The sequence below is a fragment of the Schistocerca gregaria genome, chromosome 2, assembly GCF_023897955.1.
Source record: "Schistocerca gregaria isolate iqSchGreg1 chromosome 2, iqSchGreg1.2, whole genome shotgun sequence".
Taxonomy (NCBI): Eukaryota; Metazoa; Arthropoda; class Insecta; order Orthoptera; family Acrididae; genus Schistocerca; species Schistocerca gregaria.
In genome coordinates this window covers 100754540-100777336 of record NC_064921.1, presented here as the reverse complement: position 1 = coordinate 100777336, position 22797 = coordinate 100754540, and the positions used below count along the sequence as shown (strand labels likewise).

General features: G+C 43.0%; 1 protein-coding gene across 1 annotated transcript in view; it reads right to left on the bottom strand.

Moving 5' to 3' along the window:
* Nucleotides 1-22797, bottom strand: part of LOC126336427 (trypsin-1-like) — a 41188-nt gene that overhangs the window by 9392 nt on the left and 8999 nt on the right. Inside the window, exons 4-6 of the mRNA XM_050000121.1 lie at nt 17948-18039; nt 13470-13582; nt 7590-7789 (exon numbers count right to left, since the gene is read on the bottom strand). Of these exons, the coding sequence (XP_049856078.1) occupies nt 7590-7789; nt 13470-13582; nt 17948-18039 (405 nt within the window). The remainder of the gene's footprint in view (nt 1-7589; nt 7790-13469; nt 13583-17947; nt 18040-22797) is intronic.

The following is a 22797-nucleotide window of genomic DNA, read 5'->3' as shown; positions in this document are numbered from 1 at the left end:
GACCGGAAGTCCAAGTGATCCTTCTCGATGGCAGTGCTCTAGCGGCAGAAATCTTGATCACAGTTAATAGTGGCAGTAGATTTCGCAAAATGCATGTCCAGTGTCTGGGCATTGTCTCTCGGATCCGTGAGTAGACAACCGTGTTGCAGCAATGCCGTGACAGGTAATTGGCTGCGTTTCCCGGAAATGCTCTTGATTGCTTCCCACACTTTCGTGGAACTTGTGGAGCGGGAGATGGAGTTCAAGAACGATTGCCATGACCGTCGTTTGCTCTCTTTAATCACTCGCCGCGCCTTGGCCCTTGCCACCCGAAAGGCCGCAAGACTGTCAGCTGAGGAACGGCACTTGAAGCGGCGCAGAGCTGCACGGCGGACTCGGATGGCTCAGCGGCACTCAGTGGTCCACCAAGGGACAAGACGCCTCTTGGGATGACTTGAGGACACTGGGATCGACAATTCAGCAGAATGGGAGATCACGGCTGTAACATGGTCGACCCATTCGTGGACACTAGCACGGTGTTCCAAAACAGCTAAATGGCTGAAAAGTGTCCAGTCAGCTCTGCAATAGTGCCACCTGGACGGCACTGGTAATGCCACAGCCTCACCCAGGAGGCGAATCCAAAGGGGGAAGTGGTCACTAGAATGGAGGTCAGCAGCTGCCTCCCACAGAGCTGAAGAGCAAAGCGAAAGGTCAATAGCTGACGACGCACCCAGAAGCAGTACAGAAATGAGTGGGGGCACCAGAGTTGAGAGTGCACAGTTCTTCGGACGCCATGAGGCTTTCCAGAACGCGACCCCTGGGGCAAGTAGTCGTAGAGCACCATAAGACATTATGAGCATTGAAGTATCCCAGAAGGAGAAATGGGCGGAGGAGTTGGCTAATAAGGTTTGTAAGAGCCTCAGAGTCTATCGCATCCTGAGGCGGTAAATAAACTGAACAGACTGTGAGCCTCCGCCCCACAAGAAGGTCAACTGCAACTGCTTGCAAGAGAGGTGCGTGGTGCATGTCAGAGACAAAATCCGCAACACCTCCCTTTGCCCTTTCCCCCATCAGATCATCTTTTCATTACACGGTATAGCCCCATAAAGAAGGAGCATCAGTGGCTCGAAAATGTGTCTCTTGCAGACATAAGCACAAGGGGCGCTCTCGTACAAGGAGTTGTAATTCGGCCACATGCGTCCTGAACCCATTCAGGTTCCACTGTAATATGGGAGCTACTGATCAGGGTAGCTGAATATTCACCCTGCCTCTGGAGGAGAGCCCGTACTGTACGGAGATTTATTCCTGGGGCGAGAATACCGCCTCCGGTCGTCATCAATGTCCATCAGCTCCTTTGGCGACCCAAGGGAGATGTCAGACAGTATGATGGAATCGTCATTGGACTGACCCTGATTAGTCTCCTCAGGTGGCAAAACCTTCACCTTCGGCGTCTTCGTCTTGGGGGGCTTAGAATGCAGAACTTTGTCAACAGTTGGAGCTTTAGTCGCCTGGACAGAAGGCGCCATATGGGGAGGGGCAGGAAGTACCCCAATGTCAGCAACCACGGCCTTGTCCGACGTTGTGGGGAGAGCTGCAGGTTGCAAAACTACCGCAACAGCACAAGTACACTGGCAAACGCAGGTGTTAGTGATGACACTTGCAACCTCTGTTTGTGTAGCAACAGTGGCCAACTGTACCGGTTTCTGCAGAGCGGAAGCGAAAGATGTTGTAAACACAGGAGGCTGCATGGCCTTAAAGAGCCTCTTGGCCTCACCATAGGGGATGCACTTAGATGTTTTTATCTCCTGTATCTTCCGTTCCTCGAGATAGATGGGGCTGACCCGGCTCCAGACAGGGTGACTCCAAGAGCAATTCATGCACTTCACAGGCGATGAACAATCGGCTCCTTCATGGGTAGGCTGACCGTATTTACCACAAGTGGCTATCCCATTACACTCCAACGTAGTATGCCCAAAGGGCTGACATTTAAAACAGCGCATTGAGTGGGGGAATATGGCCGTACTGGCAAATGTAAGAAACCCGTTTAACATGCTCTGGGAGTCTCGGGCAATTGAACGTGAGAATAAACGAGTCGGATTTGACTAGGCCCCCATCGACTCGTTTCATAATATGCTGCATGTCAACAATACCTTCGTCAGCCCACTCAGATTTCAACTCGTCCTTGGAGATATCTACCAAGTCCCTACATGTCACAACACCCTTACTATAGTTCAAAGTGGAGTGGAGCTCGGTCTCGATAACGTACTCCGAGACAGGTTGCTTTCTGAAGAGAAGTGTCTTGACGGGAACTAGATGTTTCAAATAACAGAGTCCCATTGCGCAGTCGCTTCACAGATTTCAGTGTTCCTGCAATTCCCTCAAGGCCCTTGTGGATGTAAAAGGGAGAAACTCTCTCAAAGCTACCTTCCTTCCGTTTGACAATCAAAAATACATTCTGGTTACCAGCATGTGCTCTGTTACGACAGATGAATCTCTAGTAACATCAGGCGCTGGAGGACTCGCAGCACGTAGTCGCTTTTTCGATGGGGTGTGTTTTCCTACCAGTGGCCCACCCAATCCACTGGTAGGACGAAATGTAGAGGTCGAAGGGTCCATTATGGTCCCACGAGCAGCTAGGGAACTTAAGGTCTGCTCAGACAGAGCCCTGCCTGCCGGAGTAAGCCTTATACTGTTGTGGTTGGCAGGAGAGCCAACCCGTATACCTAAAGGAGGCCGAAATGCACGCGTATTAGCTCACGCAGGCTGGCGTGAGGTCTGGAACATGACAAGGGAATTAGAATTGAGAAAAACGGACGTAGCTGGTGGAATACTTAACTTTAATACATTAATGGAGAACGTCGCTCTTTATGGTACATGATTCACAATATCAATAGTACGGATACCGGCGCCTTGCTAGGTCGTAGCAAATAACGTAGCTGAAGACTATGCTAACTATCGTGTCGGCAAATGAGAGCGTAATTTGTCAGTGAACCATCGCTAGCAAAGTCGGCTGTACAACTGGGGCGAGTGCTAGGAAGTCTCTCTTGACCTGCCGTGGGGCGGCGCTCGGTCTGCAATCATTGATAGTGGCGACACGCGGGTCCGACGTATACTAACGGACCGCGGCCGATTTAAAGGCTACCACCTAGCAAGTGTGGTGTCTGGCGGTGACACCACATATACAACTAGGGTGCGGCAGGTGCCCCAGAGGTTGCCCGCTTGTGATTGTTCCAACCCAACAGCCATGCATCTTATAGGCGCGCAGCACACCGTAAGATTGAGGTTTTTTTTTTTTTTTAATAGAGATTTACCTTCCCCGCAATCCAGGCGGTCAAGCCAAGATTACCATTCCCCGCAGCACATGCATTCCACCGCCGGGCCATGCGGTGGTCGCTGAAGCATGTCCGGGGGTTACAGTGACAGGAGACTGGCGGCGCTGACCAGTCCCCAGCTCAGGACCCCGGGGTCGCCAAGCCCGTACTCATCAAATGAATGCTGGGCCCCTGGGGAGATGTGTTAGAAAAGAAAATGAAAATAAAAGACACCCTCGGCCTCGCAACCTAATACCGTCAAGGTCGAAGTAGCAAGAACTGACCAAGACAGGCCGACAGGAAAGAAGAAAGCAGAAGTCTGACACAAGTAAGTGGAAGCAATGCCAGACTTAGCTAAGGCCTTGTGTGGTTCAGCCAGCCGCGGTGGCCGAGTTGTTCTAGGGGCTTCATTCCGGAACCGCGCTACTGCTACGATCGCAGGTTCGAATCCTGCCTCGGGCATGGATGTGTGTGATGTCCTTAGGTTAGTTAGGTTTAAGTAGTTCTAAGTTCTAGGGGACTGATGACCTCAGACGTTAAGTCCCATAGTGCTCAGAGCCATTTGAACCACTGTTATCAATCTTTGTGTCCGCCGCACTTAGGTGTACCATAAATGACCGCCTGGGAAACCGTGCATTTGGTTCGTAGTGGTGAAGAAGACAGTTGCGGGAATTTCGTTTGTAGCCCCAGTTTGTGTGGTGTCGGAGAAATTCAGCCTGCGTAAACTGTCATAATCTCGACGGTGAAGTATCTCATGTTGCACTTGTCACGTTTGAGTTTCCAACCAGTTTTTATTATTTTGCTATTTTATGATCAAGAATGATAAGGACGACAAACTAAGGAAAAGTTTTTAAATTTGCGAAGTGAATGTTAAACGCGATAGCTTGATGAGGGCAACAAGGAAAGTGGTAATGAAGATAGTAAACGCTAACGCTAATGTGGAAAATAGCTACTTAGATATCAGTTTCATGTGAACTTTTGTGAACTATGAAGAGCGTCCAGAGTGTGATTTATGTTTGAAAGTACTTTATATTGAATATCTGCTGCCTAGCAAATTAATCAGTCGTTTAGAAAGTTTTCATAAGAATGACGTGGTGAAGGCAAGAGAATATTTTTCTAGAAAACTAAGTCGAGTGAAAAACCAAAAATCGTCGTTCCCCAAGCAGGCGAAAATCTCGAGTGAAACACTTCTAGTGTTGGTTGTTTGGGGGAATAGACCAAACAGCGAGGTTATCGGTCTCATAGGATTAGGGTAGGATGGGGAAGTCGGCAGTGTCCTTTCAAAGGAACCATCCCGGCATTTGCCTGGAGCGATTTAGGGAAAGCACGGAAAACCTAAATCAGGATGGCCGGACGCGGGATTGAACCGTCGTCCTTCCGAATGCGAGTCCAGTGTGCTAACCACTGCGCCACCTCGCTCGGTACACTTCTAGTGCACTACAATGTATGTAGCTTACCGGGCAGCAGAATGTAAGAAAACCCGAACTATTGCAGAGGAGTTAGTTCTGCCGTGTGCTATTCACATAATACCCAGTAGATTGCAGAGCAGTTTTTGCCCATTCATTTGCCTGACAATGCAACTAGTCGTCGAATTTAAGATTTAGGAGAGGATATTCACGAATAATTTATGGAAGAATTAGATGAAGGGTATCTGATTTTCAGCTTGATAGCAACAGAAATGCTCATTTAATTTTTTTCATGACAGAAAATCAAATTAATTGAGTTCACTGCATTGGTGTGTGTACTGACGGTACACGATCCATCTCAGGACTTTACGTTCGTCTACCTGCAGCATAGCTCCTCATTTTATGCGTAGTAATTGCATCATCTATGGAGATCCACTTGCTTCGCATCATTTAAGTATTGATGTGAATCGAAGACTGCACACTGCCATTGATGTGGTGATCTTTATTAAAACTTCTCTTCAAAAAGGTTGATTTTTTTAAGTCAAAATTGTCACGATACAGGGGCAGAACATACATCTCTCTTATTTTATGGAAGCAGTCACTGGCTTTCCGGGGGAAATGTATTATCACTCTTTTTTTTAACTTAAGCGACGAAAATATTCTCGCCCAGAAGAACAAAATTTTATCAGTAATAAGTGTTTTCTAGACAATGACTTTCTAAATTAGATGGCATATTTATGTCACATATTTGTGAAGTTAATAAATAAGTCTGTGCGAGGAAGTAAAAACCATTTCATTCAGCTTACTGACACAGTTTCGGCCTTCCAAAAGAAGCTGCTGCTTTAGAACAGAAAAATGAGTGACGGAGGAGAAATGGAATACCTCCCATTTTTGAAGCATTTTATAAGTGGCAATGAAGTAGGTGTAAATGCAGATATTTTTCTATAAGTGAAGGATATTTAACCGAACCTCACGTTCATTTTAAAAAAAACATTTTCCTGACACTGTGGCAGGTTTCAGTGGGTTCAGAATCCCTTCAGTAATGATTTTCCTCCGGAGTTCAGTACTGTAGAAGAGAAAGAGTTGATAGCACTTTCATCAGATTCTCCACTAAAGATTTTATTTTCGTCAGTGACATTGCCTTCATTTTGGTATTCAATATGGAAAGGGTTCCCAAGCTTAAGGAATAAAGTTCTGAAGGTATTGATTTCTTTAGCAACGTCCTATCTTTGTAAGAGTGGTTTTCAGCAGTGGCTGACATTGAAACCGAATACAAATCAAGACTTTGTGAGGAGATAGAAATGAATGTAGCAGTATCTTATTTAGTGCCAAATTTTGACGGCTTGTGTAACAAAAAGCAAGCTCCGGTGCCGCAATGAGGTGAGTGGTATTTTATTCTTAACTTTTTTATTAAGTATTTCATTTTGTAGAAGGTATTCTACAGGGGGACCAACGACATAATTGGTCAAGGGAGCACGAACTCTAAAAGGTTGAAAACCAATGGTTCAAAATGTTCGATATTCTTCGTAAGATGGATATAACCAGTTAGAAAATACAGATAACTAATATTGCGTACAAGAACTAAGAGGGAAGAGCCACCAAGAAAAGTAATCGGATTAAAAAGGGCATAAGGCAGGAATATTTTCTGTGATGTACAACATGTACGATGGAATGCAGAAGCATTTTAGAATATAAATGAGTAATTAAGAAGTGGAGTTAAATTCAGTCAGAAAGAATATGAATGATTAGAATCGCTCATAACATTACTCTACTCTGTATTTGTGTAGAAAACAAATGGCACCTAGAGAATGCGTCCACTGAGCACATAACTTGAAGTGGAAACGAGTAAGGAAGACAGGCGAACTGAGAGATGAGATGCAGAAATGAAATATGCAAGAAATTCAGTATAAAAATTGGAATGGTACTACTTTTACTTTTGTAGTGAAATGACGCAAGACGGAAAAAGCAGGTGAATAAAAGAACCACACTTACACAGGCAAGGAGGGAAATCCTTGGGTAAAAACAAAAAAAAAGAGGTAACAAAGCATTAAACACAGGCCGGATCTAGAGATGTTTCTGAGGACATACGTCTGGAGTACGACATGAAACTTCCTGGCAAATTAAAAGTGTGTGCCGGACCGCTGCAGAGTGAAGATCTCACTCTGGAAACATCCTCCAGGTTGTGCCTAAGCCATGTCTGCGCAATACCCTTTCTTGCAAAGGTCCTAGTACTGCAAGGTTCGCAGGTGAGTTTCTGTAAAGTTTGGAGGGTAGGAGACGACGCACGGGCGTGAGTCGTGCTTGGGTAGCTCAGATGGTAGAGCACTTTCCCGCAAAAGGCAGAGGTCCTCAGTAAGAGTCTCGGTCTGGCACACAGTTTTAATTTGCCAAAAAGTTTCATATCAGCGCACACTCCGCTGTAAAGTTAAAATCTCGTTCTGGAGTACGACATGGTATGAGAGTGAAACATGGACATGGACTGTGGGAAAGTTGGAAAAGAAGAGAATCAAAGCGTTAGACATGTGGTGTTCCAGAAGAACACATAATTGGATCCATAAGAAGTGGGGTTATCTCGAGAATTGGCATGGGAAGTAATAAGCGGAAAATACCAAACAGAAGATTGAACAGGACGGTAGGAATATTTTGGATATCAAAAAGCAACTTGTATGCTATCAAAGGAAGTAGAGAGACAACAATTGCAGCGGAAGATAGAGATATTAAAAAATTGAGGACATTGAGTTTGTGTAGTATTATGTCTGGAGTTACACAAGAGAGGAAATTGTGGCTGGTCGCCTTAAAACAGAATATTGATGACCAAAATATGCGCGTCGCGGTTAGCCATTACACTCAACCAGATTTACTCATAAAGGAACTGGGAAAGAGAGCAACTCACGCCGCAGAGGCTGATTCCACCGGTGACGGGACCGGTGCACACCATTGTGTCCACCACGGGGTTGTCCTTTATGCCCAAGTCGTCGATCAGCTGGCGGCAAGTCTGGAAGTCGACGATGGTGACCTCGACCCACTGCAGGATATCAGGTGCCACAGTGTAATCGGTGGCGCCCCAACCGGAAGCAATCCCAGTCGAACCAGCTGGAACAGCGTGAGAACTACTAAATTATTCCGTCGAAATTGCAGTGTGTTGTGTAACGACATTTCACAGTGTAGGACTAAATTTCGATAGCTTTTCAAGGAGAAATTAAATGGAATGTTATCAGTAGAATAAGTTCATGAAAAGGGTTCGCTTCTTTCCGCTTAGGTTTAGTTTAACTTATTGCTCATTCCATGGAGGACTGTTAACGTAATTGTTTACAACAACAAAGAAAAATGGTTCAAATGGCTCTGAGCACTACTGAACTTAACTTCTGAAGTCACCAGTCCCCTAGAACGTAGGACTACTTAAACCTAACTGAGGACATCACACACATCCATGCCCGAGGCAGGCTTCGAACCTGCGACTGTAGCGGTCGCGCGGTTACAGGCTGTAGCGCCTAGAGCCGCTCGGCCACTCCGGCCGGCCAACAACAAAGGACAACGATCTACGAATGAATAGTGTGTAGCGATACTTCTCCAAGGGCTTCTATGATTATGTTTACTTTAGTCATTTTAACCCTATAGTTGCATTATTGAGATCAAGGTTATATGTAAAAGGAATACAAACACAGTTGCAGAATGATAGGAATTCGCGCACACCAGCCCCAAGAGTCTAATAAACTGTGGAATGATGTTTTGGTACACACCACTGTTCACCGTCGTTTCTAAGAAAACAGATCTCACTATTCTTCAACTTGATACAGCACTCCGTCTTCAGGCAACAAGTGGTCCCTCGGGACAATCCGACTGCCGTGTCATCCTCAGCTGAGAATGTGGATAAGACGGGCGTGTGGTCAGCACACCGCTTTCCTGGTAGTTATCATGGTTTTCTTTAGACCGGAGCCGCTACTATTCGGTCGAGTAGCTCCTCAATTGGCGTCACGAGGCTGAGTGCACCCCAAAAAATGGCAACAACACACGGCGGCCTGAATGGTTACCCATCCGAGAGCCAGCCACGCCCGACAGCGGATTAACTTCGGTAATGTGCTGGAAGCCGGTGTATCCACTGCGGTAATGCCGTTGCCCTTCAATTCGATACAAGCACAATACAATTTCAGTGCAAGGTGTTTCATGGATGCTATGTATATTTCTGGTGAGGAAATATTAATGTCTTCAGCATTCATGTATCTACTAATGTAAAACCACGGCTTTTCTTTCTTTCTTTTAGTCTTCAGTCGTCTGACTGGTTCGACGCGATCCACCACGAATAACTCTCTGATGCCATCCTCTTCATCTTAGAGAAGAATTTAAAATATACACCCTGATTTGATTTTAAGGTATATTCCAATTTCTGTCTTCCCCTACAGTGTTTACCGTCTACAGCTCCCTCTGGAATCATGGGAGCTGGAATTATTACCTGATGTCTTAGCACTTGTACTATCATCTTTTGCCTTCTCCTTGTCAGTGTTTTTCGTATATTCCTTTCGTCGCCAATTCTGCAGATAACCTCCTTATATATTACCTTATCAGTCTATCAAGTTTTCAGCATTCAGCTTTCGGTGTCCTCACGCTCCATGCTGTGTTGCAGAGGCACACGCTCAAAAACTTCTTCCTCAAATTCAGTGATATGTTTGATACCATTATCTCTTGGCCAAGAACTCTTTCTTTTCCTATGCTAGTTTGATTTTTATGTCCTCACTCATTTTCCGTCATGGCTTATTTTGCTTCCAAGAGAGCAGAACTCTCTACTTTTTGGTCTACTTCGTGATCATCAGTTTTTAAGCCTGGTTTCTCACTATTCTCATTTCTGTTACCTCTCTTTTCTTTCGTCAATTTTCGGTTTACTATTAATTCATATTCTGAACTCAATTGGATGTTCATCCCATTCAACAGATTATGTAATACTTCTTCACTTAAACTGAGGATAGTAATGTCATCAGCGAATCTTAATACTGATATCCTTTCACGCTGAATTTTAATCTCACTCGTGAACATTCTTTATCAGTGAAGAAAACAATGTCCACTTGTGCTATTCCATGGACGTCAAGAAATGACCACCCAACTTTCTTTCTTAATTTCCTTGTCAGTCTGGATCCAGGACCTCGTGTAATCTACGCCGTACTCGAATCACATGTCAATCTACGCCTAACGGGTGTTAGCGGCGTTAGCGTGCGACACATTCAAAATTCTGTCATCCACTTGATGACTTACATCCCTTTCAGACCTAAAATTTTTTCTAGAGGAAGAAAAATTTTTCTTTATACTCAAATGTTCTTAGGTGATTTTTAAATGATTTTAGATCCAAGATTTACACTTATATATGTACCCGCATTCAAAACATACTTTATACACTTAGCTTTTTAATGGACAAAACTAATTAACTTTGAAATATTCAATGTTGTAATAAATAAATTGATTATTCAATAACTAAAATACAAAATAATAATATTCAGTTACACAATGTAACATAACTAACGAAACGCTTCCGTGTATTCTGGCAGCAAGAAGCTGCTGCGTACCTCGAAATTCAGTTGTTGGTTTTTTTACAGTTTTCCCCAACGTGTAGCAGCACTTTTGCATGATGACAAGACTGAACGTTGAAAACTGTGTACATAAAGTTTCCATTGAGGAACAAATATTCTGTTGCAGCTTACACACAGAAAAACCTGATGTACACATTTGTAGCGAGAGCGTCTGAAAGGGGTAAGGAATTTAATGTGTCACGATCGCTGAAAACATGCTATATTCGCATTACCTGCTTTGGCACGAAGTTGCCACCTTCGGCAATAGTTCATTCACCACAAATCATCGTCAAGATATTTGGCAATTACAGTAAGGCATATTGAGCATCATGGATCCGAAAACACGTCGATTAACGTACATCATAACGTCACATATTTAGAAAATACCGAAATTCAGCCTCATATGGTGTACAGCCGTTAGCCCAAACAAAAAATATAATTTACTATCACAAAGCATGGAATATAACTTCATGAAATATCAATCGCACAGTCGTGACGCCTTCATACTAAGAATGAAAGGGAGAAAAAATCGATAGCGCCACCATAGTAGCGACGCTTCGTACTTGCAGAAAGCTAAAACTGTGTAAGTCAATGACGTACAAAATGTGGAAGGAAAAACCCCGCTGAATGCATGAGGATTTGCAAATAAGATAAAGCAAATCGCCTGTAATATACACTTCACTGACGATGTGTGAAGATATATCACTACACAGAACCCTCTGCACCATGAACAGAAAAGTATTTCATTTGCACCTTGGACATTGTTTCCCCAAAACGTCAGATTAAACGTTCTGTTCATAGACAGTGCCACTCTCTGTCTTTTGTGCCATCCTATTCTTCCTCTTCACCTCGAATTAGTGTAAGGCGACCTTAGTTGTTTGTTGAATATATTACAATTTCTGTCTTCCATTGCAGTTTTTACTTTATACAGCTTTCTCTAATACCATGGAACTTCTTCTCTCATGTCTTGAAGCGTGTCCTGTCATACTATTCCTTCTTCTTGTAAATGCTGTCCGCATCATCATTTCTTCGTCAGTCCTGCAAAGAATTTCACCATCTCTCACTTTATCAGTTCATCTAATATACAGCAGCATCCTAGGGACCAAACGTGAAACGCGCCAGTTTGGTTCTGTTCCGGCTTTCCCACAGCCGATGTTTCACTACCATGCAGTGCTGGGTTCCAAGCGTACATTCTAACATATTCCTTCTCCAAATTAAAGCATATGTCTGACACTAGAGAAATTGTTTTGGCCAACAGTGCCCTCTTTGCCTATGCCACTCTGCTTTTCTCTGTCATGCGTTATATTGCTTCCAAGGCGGTAGAGTTCTTTGACAGTTTACTCCGAGCTCATCAGTTGCCATGTTAAGTTTCTCGCTATTCTCATTTCTGCTACTCCACATTACTTTCGTCTATCTTCGATTTACCCTAAATACATACTCGGTACTCATAAGATGTTCATTCCATTCAACAGGTGCTGTAGTACATCTTCAGTGTCCCTGAGGATAGCAATCTTATGATTCATATCCCTTCACCTTGAATTTTAATCCCACTCTTGAACCTTTCTTTCATTTCCGTCATTGTTTCTTCGATGTAAAGATTGCACGCTAGGAACGAAAAAGTGCATCCTTGCCTCAAACCCTCTTTAACCTGAGCACTTAGTTCGTGGTCTCCCTCTCTAATTGTTCCCTCTTGTTTCTTCTAAGTATTGTGTATTACCAGTCTTTTTCTAGAGCTTACTTCTTGTTTCTCAGAATTATATAATTTCGAACATCATTTTACAATGTCGAACGCTTTTTCTATAGCGACAAATGCTATGAAGGCGTCCTGATTGTTTCTAAGTCATGCTTCCATTACCAATCGTTTCATCAGAGCTGCCTCTCTGGTCCATTTATGTTACCTAAAGTCAAACTGATTGTAATGAAACAGTTCGCAATTATTTTTCTAATTATTCCATACAGCCGGCCAGGGTGGCCGAGCGGTTGTGGGCGCTACAGTCTGGAACCGCGCGACCGCTACTGTCGCAGGTTCGAATCCTGCCTCGGGCATGGATGTGTGTGATGTCCTTATGTTGGTTAAGTTTAAGTAGTTCTAAGTTCTAGGGGACTGATGACCTTAGAAGTTAAGTCACATAGTGCTCAGAGCCATTTGAACCATTTTATTCCGTACATTCTACTAGTCAGCAACTTGAATGCACGAGCTATTAAGCTGATTGTGCAGCTGTTCTCTTACGTATCTCCCCTTGCTCTCTGGGATATTCTGCAGATGATGTTTTTCCGAAAGTCTGTAGTGAGTCTCGAGTCTCATAGATTCTACACACTAAGCTGGACAGTGGCTTCGTTCCTGCTTCTGCCCAATAACTGAAGAAATTCCGAAGGAATGTCATCTATCCATTCTGTCTTATTTCATTCTTTACCAGAGCTCACTTAAACTATACTTATGTCTTCTATACCGATCTCCATTTCTACTTCTCTCATGACATCAGACAAGTCTTCTCTCAAGCAGAGGCCTTTAATGTACTCCTTCCTATAATCTTCTCTCTCCTCTGAATTGTACTGTGTAATTCACATTGCACGCAGTTTTTCAGCCCTTGCTTTCAATTTCACTGCAGTTCGTTTTGACTTCCCTATACTTTACCGAATAAGTATTTTCAACTACCATTTCTTTTTCGTACATGTGGTGTCTGTTCTTTTGGATATGTCGGAAAACAAACACCATTTTCACCCTGCAGCCATTAGTGATCAGAAGACCGGCCCAGCACGCAGGAGATCCAGTTTCAAATACTGGTACGGCAGAAATTTTTTACTTTCCTCATAGTTGTAAATCTATGTCCACTACCAGCTCAGTGTCATTAATTTCACAGTGTCTTGATATATTATTCGATTTCCTTACCTTTTGTTTTTTGCTGCCTTATCGTCTTGGTTTACCTGCACTTCCCATTTATTCCTAACCGAACTTACTTTGCTGTATTCCGGAGCTATCTGTATATCGAGATTCATTCTGGAAGTGTTGACGATACGTCAAAATTACTTCCACTTAAAGTAGTTTCGTTAGTACAGAGTACCTGAAATGTACATTAACGATCATCCCCTGCTCCGGGACAGATGTATATTACGTACTCTTCGCAAGTTTCTGTTATCGCATAACTTAGGAGACCAAATTGTCCTATAGTTCTGGACTGCCAGGAGAATGCTTGAGAGTTGTCATGTTCGTTACTCACCTGTCGGAATGGATCCAGCGCTGGCCAGAGGAATAGTCTGCACGTAAGAGTTGAGGGAGAAAGCGGAGCTTAGAGTGAAGATAGCGATGTCATTTGGGTGTATCTGAAGACCTCTGAAGAGTAAAAGTAAACATACTTGATTTGTATGATTACGAGTAGTTCTAAAGGCACATACACTTTAATGCTTTACATGCACAAACTTGTTCTCTCTCTCCCTCTCTCTCTCTCTCTCTCTCTCTCTCTCTCTCTCCCTCTCTCTCTCTCTCTCGCTCACACACACACACACACACACACACACACACACACACATGAGAGGGGTAACATGGTGTGATTATTCATTTACTGTTTTTATCATTGACACCGCCGTTGAGCTATAATGAGGCAAAATAAAGTGTGTGGAAACCCAGACGACTTACAGACTCATTAAATTTAAATTAAAAAAGCGTCAGTGAAAGTAGCAAGAGAAAGTACCGCTCAAACGAAAATTGCGGCTCATACATCAAGCTTTTGGAGCTCCATAATCACTGAATCAGTGGAAATACGACTGCCTTAGTCCCTTATTAATCGAGACGGCAGGGTCCAATTAAATTCTACATGGAATTCCGTCATACCAAAACTTTGTGCTCAGCGTAGCCGGTGTCGTTTGCCTTTCGAAGACAGTGGACTGATATCCATGGCGCCAGCTTTCACCTAGGAGGGCGCGCGACACAACGCACAGACTTATAAACATCACAGCCACGACGCCAACTGGGCAACCCATGCATGTGCCACCGGCGTCTTGAATACGTCAGCGCTGTGTCTTTCCTATCAGTATTCACCTGAAGATGATCAGAAGACTACCCGCCGGAATATGGTGGCAGCAGGCTGCAGACATCCGGCAGTTGCATGAAATTTGTGGAACAAGTACCGACTGGATAGATCTTGGAGTAAGACACAGCTGCTGTCTGTCTCCTGTTCTTATCAATCTACACTTGGAAAATGCGATTGACCGTTGCCCACTGGTTAACAAGTAGGTAAGAATGGGAGGGAGAATAATATCCTGTTTGAGGTTTGCAGTCGGCATGGTCCTTCTAGCAACAGGTGAAAAAGAATTACAGGACATAGTGGAGATAATCAAAGCTAGAGGAAATAATTGTGGAAAGAAAATCAACATATAGAAAACAAAAGTAATGATACTAGAAGTAAATAAAAAGGTAAAGATAATTCTGAATAGAGTAGTAAGGCTTTAAATACCTCGAAGGAGGATAGTAAACGACTGGAACAGCAGCACAGGAATATAAATCAGAATAGCAGTGACGGAAGAGGCATTTTATAAGGGAAGGAGAATTTTCTGCAGCAATATGGACAAAGGTTTGAGGAAGAGGCTAATAAAATGTTTAGTGTGGAGCGCACTCCTTTGTGGTACAGCGCGGGGTGATGCAGTGGTTAGAAGACTGGACTCGTGTCCGTCCATTCTGATTTAGGTTTTCCGTGATTTCCCTAAATCGCTTCTGGAAGACGCCGGGATGGTTTCTATGGAAGATACGGCCGCCTTCCTTCCCCGCCCTTCCCTAATCAGATGGGATAGATGACCTCTCTGTTTGGTACCCTCCCCCGAATCAACAATCCAACCAACCTATGTGGTGCTGAAACGTGGATACTGAGAGAGAAGGGAGGAAGAGGTTTCATATACCGGATGGTATGACGAACGGCAGCACATACAGCAGCATTATGAAGGAAGCGATGGATCGCAGGAAATGTATACCCCAAAGTACATGCTATAATAGCAGAAAACTGATGATCATATACCATGAACTCTCTAGAATCTAACGTTACGGCTTCCTTAACAGAAAAATTTAGAAATGAAAGAAAGCTATAAGAATGAAGCAGAAGTGAAAGAAAAGCCTACCGCCACGGTACAATCTGTACCTGTCGAACCTACTGAAGACTACTGGCTACGTTGTCCTTTACAGCTATTTTTCTTTTTTTTCACCTGGCAGCTAACCCTGCGTGGCCCAACAATAGCTGGACCTTCGCATTGGCATTTGGGTTTCCGTGTCCGATCTTGTGTAATGTGAAATAGAAGCAACCATGTACTCTGAATCGGCCTTGCCGCAGTGGTAACACCGGTTCCCGTCAGACCACCGCAATTAAGCACTGCCGCATTGGGCTAGCGCATGGATGGGTGACCATCCGACTGCCGAGCGCTGTTGGCAAGCGGGACTCGCTCAGCCTTTGTGAGGCAAACTGAAGAGCCACTTGAACGAGAAATAGCGGCTCCGGTCTCGTAATCAGACATACCGCCGGGAGAGCGGTGTACTGACCACATGCCCCTCCGTATCCGCATCCAGTGACGTCTGTGGTCTGAGGATGATACGGCGGCTGGTCGGCACCATTGGGCCTTCATGGCCTGTTCGGACGGACATTTTTATTTATTCTTGATGAACACATTACATCAATATTAGGCCTACTCATAAACGTCCCGTTTCGACTCATCTACATCTCTATTTGGTGACCGAGCGAGGTGGTGCAGTGGCTAGCACACTGGACTCGCATTCGGGAGGACGACGGTTCAATCTCGCGTCCGGCCATCCTGATTCAGGTTTCCCGTGATTTCCCTTAATCGTTCTAGGCAAATTCCGGGATGGTTCCTTTGAACGGGGCACGGCCGACTTCCTTCCCCGTCCTTCCCTAATCCGATGAGACCGATGACCTCGTTGTCTGGTCTTCTCCCTGAAGCAACCCCAACCCTTCTATTTGGTGAGCATCCTTGCTTATCGATACTCCTTCTCGAGGTAGTTATGCTACTGTTCTTTTCTTACACATACGCTCCAAACCTCTTTGATTCTCATCCACTTGGTTACCAGTATTCGTGTAGTATGTTCCCTGTTGTGAAAATCATACTACAGTGGCCGCGAAATTCTATTGACATCAGTGTTAAGTAACTCCCATCCTTCGATAACTTGCCCCAACTGAGCAAAAATTACAATGAAGTACCACATGTTCTGTTTTTTTTAACGTGCTGAGGGCTCTTGCCTATCCCCTGTTTTGTGTAGGTGGACTGAGTATGGACCATTTCCAGTAATTAGGTGCAACATTCCCTTGGCTGGGTCATCCAGGCGCTGTCGCAGCCCGACTTTCACTTGGTGAAAAAACTATACTCACACCTACCAGGCCTCCTAACATACGTGAACGAATGTGTATAGTAACAGATGCTGGAACATTACAGTAAACGTGGATCTGAAATGAGTCGTCTGTGAAATAATTCCGAATCCATGGTTACGAACCACATCTGACCAGTATGGTGATAATTACTTCATTATTTTGCAACGAACCATAGGACATCAGGGCCGCCCCATATCTAAATATTCAGAATACACCACTGAACAGCCTGCGAAATACGATGTATACATGCATACTGAAGCATGTAATGAAATGGCTGATATTTGAACTCTGGTCTCCTGCTCAGTAGGTAGATACGCAAACCACTACGCGACCCTGGCTCACCGGGTTTGTACAAACGCACAGACTACCCTAGCATGCCTCACTCCACAGTCCAAATTCCCATTCATGGCTCAAGCCGGTTTGTATACCCTGTGCAAGGGTGATGTAGTGGTAAGCGTATCTGCCAAGAGGGCAGGAGACCCACGCTCGAATCCTAGCCATGGCACAAATTTTCATTCATCGCTTCAGTATATGCAAATACATAAGAGATGTTTGAGACGTGAAAGGGGTCCCTGGAACCACAGTTTCATCTGATTAAAGCACCTCAGCCTGTGTTTCAGGCAGGATCCCACGTTTCATTCGGTGCTATTCAAATACAGTTGGAGAGCCTCTGCAATGCTGTTCGAATTCAGGGGGAATACCAAATGGGCTGAGGCATGAATAAGAATTTTGATCGAGGAAGGAAGCGTGATAGGGTAGTCCGAGCAGTTGTGCAAACCTACTGTGCCAGGGTGGCCAACTGGGCAGTGCATCAGCTTAGTCCACAGATATTTGAGAAAGGTCTCAACCACCAAGAAGTTGTCGCTGGATTTAGAGTTCACCTAGTAAATAACGAAGTAAACTAAAATTAAACTGCATACTTATCAATGTAGTTAGATGGGTAACTAGTGGCAACTGGTGGTTAGTATGATTGTATAATTTACAGAAATAATTTTCACTTGCAGATTGTGGCAATTGATGTATAATTTGGTTTTTATCACGTTTTGAGAAATTTCCGTAACGGTATTTGTGGAACACGATCTCCGAATGAATGAACGAATTTTCAGCTAGAAGGGCGTTGGCAACCACCTATAAAACGATTCTGGACTACCTACTGCATGAGATCCAAATCGCGTCTGGGAAGGTAGGGATCTAGACTTAATATTATGTTAGCTGTCACGAAGTCTTCTATACCAGACTTAATTATCCGACCAACGACGAATCGACAACTTAAGACGAAAATGTAGCCCTTGGTGCGGTCTACAAAGAACATCTTACTGACTGGTCTTACTCACCCTGGGAAGTCGGGATGCGGGATCTGCTGAAGAACCTGCGACTCCTGCTCGGTGCCGTCTTCAGACGAGAAGTCCACTTCTCCAGCCACCGCCTGACGACAAAAGAGTATTGTTTCTAACTCCAGTACTCGTAGACGACATTTCAGCATTGACATAGTTGCCTCAGACCTATGAGTGGTATCCCTGCGACATCCTTACTGTAACAGAACTTCCTGTGTAATAAGATCAAATTCTGCGTACAATATTACGTATTTCCGATAATCTTGCTTGTAAGTCATCAGATTTTAAACCGAAACTTATTTCATTTTATACAACAGGAGCAATATTGTTATAGTGTTTGGTTCTCTACATGTATTCAGTACTTAACAAAAATATGGTTAATCATGTTATTCATTTGTAGGTATTTCAGGGGTAAGTTTTTTAAAGTGCACTTTTATTTTCTCTTCCGATTTGCAATCATATGTCACCGGTTCGTGGACTGAAAGTAGTTAGTACGACAGTTCGTTTAGCAAACAATGTAAGAGGCAGTTGTTATTCTCCGCCTTTCAAATAAAATAATAAATAGCTGTTGGAAATGATAAAGTTTTCAACTTACAAAAATAACTGAGCTCCACTGAACAACGGAAACCTGCTCTACAAACCTCAGTGCTCAAGGATGTCTGCGAAACCTTCAACAGTGTTGTGTTTACAAACATATTTACGAAGAAGTAAAATTTTATATTTACTACTATTCATATATTCATTTGGTCAGTCATTCACTTAGATTATTAAAAATGTAACTATTGCTAATGCCAGGCAAGACGTACAGTTTTATTCTTACGTTTGGGGTTTTACATGAAGCGAGTATGATAATAAAATATTTTGTACCCAAATGGTGTAACATCATTGACTCTCATTTTGGGAACAACGTAATATACTGAGTATCTACACTGTGATACTAGTTTTTAAAACACTGCTAAGTGCTGTTTCTTGACAGACATTTGATTGCAAGTGAAGAGTGACAAAAATGACAAATTATTAGTACTTATCACATCCTTCTCTAATGAAATGCTTTCTGGCATTCATGCTGGATATTTTCAAATGAAGTTCTTGAAGGAGACGCATTGTGACCTAAAATAATTTGACTAGAACTGGGATTATTGGAACATAAGGTCCCAATCACACTACTGCCAGAAATGCAATAGTTAGAACTATCTTTCAGTTCAACAGCGTCAAAACGCTGCAATGATAATGGCAATATGAATTGGGCTTTAGAAGCAAATCCTTAAAAGACTCTGTATGCGTAAATTTCGTATCTTCCCGTCTTAGTTAAACTGAACACAAATCAATTATTTCTCTATTCTTACACATTTGAAACCATCAAGCTCAAAAAGCCATAAATGTATAAAAGTGTCAGATTTCTTGAAAGACGTCGTTTTCCTACAATAGGCTACATTATTATTTAGGACAAATCCCTCATTTAACTTGGTTTAAGAATCATGAAAGAAGGTTGTATACGTGGAAGAACCCTGGAGATACTAAAAGGTATCAGATAGATTATATAATGGTAAGACAGAGATTTAGGAACCAGGTTTTAAGTTGTAAGACATTTCCAGGGGCAGATGTGGACTCTGACCACAATCTATTGGTTATGACCTGTACATTAAAACTGAAGAAACTGCAAAAATGTGGGAAATTAAGGAGATGGGACCTGTATAAACTGAAAGAACCAGAGGTTGTACAGAGTTTCAGGGAGAGCATAAGGGAACAATTGACAGGAATAGGGGAAAGAAATACAGTAGAAGAAGAATGGGTAGCTCTGAGGGATGTAGTAGTGAAGGCAGTAGAGGATAAAGTAGGTACAAAGACGAGGGCTGCTAGAAATCCTTGGGTAACAGAAGAAATATTGAATTTAATTGATGAAAGGAGAAAATATAAAAACGCAGTAAATGAAGCAGGCAAAAAGGAATACAAACGTCTCAAAAACGAGATCGACACAAAGTGCAAAACGGCTAAGCAGGGATGGCTAGAGGACAAATGTAAGGATGTAGAAGCTTATCTCACTAGGGGTAAGATAGATACTGCCTACAGGAAAATTAGAGAGACCTTTGGAGAGAAGAGAACCACGTGTATGAATATCAAGAGCTCAGATGGCAGCCCAGTTCTAAGCAAAGAAGGGAAGGCAGAAAGGTGGAAGGAGTATATAGAAGGTTTATACAAGGGCGAGGTACTTGAGGACAATATTATGGAAATGGAAGAGGATGTAGATGAAGACGAAATGGGAAATACGATACTGCGTGAAGAGTTTGACAGAGCACTGAAAGACCTGAGTCGAAACAAGGCCCCCGGAGTAGACAACATTCCATTAGAACTACTGACGGCCTTGGGACAACCAGTCCTGTCAAAACTCTACCAGCTGGTGAGCAAGATGTATGAGACAGGCGAAATACCCTCAGACTTCAATAACAATATAATAATTACAATCCCAAAGAAAGCAGGTGCTGACAGATGTGAAAATTACCGAACTATCAGTTTAATAAGCCACGGCTGGAAAATACTAACGCGAATTCTTTACAGACGAATGGAGAAACTGGTAGATGCAGACCTCGGGGAGGATCAGTTTGGATTCCGTCGAAATGTTGGAACACGTGAGGCAATACTGACCTTACGACTTACCTTAGAAGAAAGATTAAGAAAAGGCAAACCTACGTTTCTAGCGTTTGTAGACTTAGAGAAAGCTTTTGACAATGTTGACTGGAATACTCTTTTTCAAATTCTAAAGGTGGCAGGGGTAAAATACAGGGAGCGAAAGGCCATTTATAATTTGTACAGAAACCAGATGGCAGTCATAAGAGTCGAGGGGCATGAAAGGGAAGCAGTGGTTGGGAAAGGAGTGAGACAGGGTTGTAGTCTCTCCCCGATGTTATTCAATCTGTAAATTGAGCAAGCAGTAAAGGAAACAAAAGAAAAATTTGGAGTAGGTATTAAAATTCATGGAGACGAAGTAAAAACTTTGAGGTTCGCCGATAACATTGTAATTCTGTCAGAGACGGCAAAGGACTTGGAAGAGCAGTTGAACGGAATGGACAGTGTCTTGAAAGGAGGATATAAGATGAACATTAACAAAAGCAAAACGAGGATAATGGAATGTAGTCAAATTAAATCGGGTGATGCTGAGGGAATTAGATTAGGAAATGAGACACTTAAAGTAGTAAAGGAGTTTTTCTATTTAGGAAGTAAAATACCTGATGATGGTCGAAGTAGAGAGGATATAAAATGTTGACTGGCAATGGCAAGGAAAGCGTTTCTGAAGAAGAGAAATTTGTTAACATCGAATATAGATTTATGTATCAGGAAGTCGTTTCTGAAAGTATTTGTTTGGAGTGTAGCCATGTATGGAAGTGAAACATGGATGATAACTAGTTTGGACAAGAAGAGAATAGAAACTTTCGAAATGTGGTGCTACAGAAGAATACTGAAGATAAGGTGGATAGATCACGTAACTAATCAGGAGGTATTGAATAGGATTGGGGAGAAGAGAAGTTTGTGGCACAATTTGACTAGAAGAAGGGATCGGTTGGTAGGACATGTTTTGAGGCATCAAGGGATCACAAATTTAGCATTGGAGGGCAGCGTGGATGGTAAAAATCGTAGAGGGAGACCGAGAGATGAGTACACTAAGCAGATTCAGAAGGATGTAGGTTGCAGTAGGTACTGGGAGATGAAGCAGCTTGCACAGGATAGAGTAGCATGGAGAGCTGCATCAAACCAGTCTCAGGACTGAAGACAACAACAACAAGATTTCTGTACCCTCCTTGACGTTTATCAGTAGCCTGATTGTTGTAAGGACGACATGTTGTACAGCCATTCCAAATAAACATAAAATAATAAAATGGATACTCCAGTTGAGGCTTGGTAGTGCTCAAGAGATGGAATTAGCTTATCACTGATGCTAATCGCTAATGAAATGAACGTTTCACACAAAAAACATCCTTCTACAAGTATGTAATGTCTTTCAAAACGTTCAATGGGGCAGTGGAGCCAAACATTTGAGAGTATATTGTCGAATATAAGTCTATCTAACACCGGATGTTTTACAAAAAATAGTAAATGCTTCAGGAGAATATAGGACAGACAAATGCGAATAAAACATCCCATATAAAGTGCGCCAGCTTGTTTTGCCTACAGAGATACAGAGGCCAGAATGTAACCCACACAAGTACTCACAGAAGGTGCTAAGCAAACACAGGTTAAAAGTCGACTTTCGTAAATTTGACCTACGAATTCAAGTCACTTTCTAATTCTCTTAGCAACAATAAGTGTTGCTCTTCTGACATCATCTTGAAGTTGTTCTATACTCGCAGCGCTATTCGTAATCCGAATGTCTCTCGTTTTTACTTTCTCTTTGTAGAGTGCAACCTTCAGCCAAGTTCACAGCTAAAATATGGAAAGCTTGATGGCCAAGGAAGGTCATAATTTCTCCCAATCCGTCTTCCGGACACTTTTAGATTTAGATGATATATCACATGACGACTAGGATGCTTCTTTCGAAGAACATTACCTATTCTTGTAGCCAAACGAGCCTCTACAAAAAATTCTGGAGCTCATTTACAGTGAAGTCTGGATAACGGAGCCTTGGCTAGCATATGGATTTATCTGAACCACGCATTTCTAGTGGTGTTTCCATATTTTAGCCGAAGTGTGCGATTGTTGAATGACTTTTTTTCTAGCAATTGAATGATGTCTTCTCCTGAGTTCACACTCTATTTGACGTTTGATTGCTGGGTACTGCACCACTGTCATCCAATTTGGTGACAAAACGAGCAAACACCCTGAATTGGGTATTCTGCGGTTAAAATACGTCTACGACA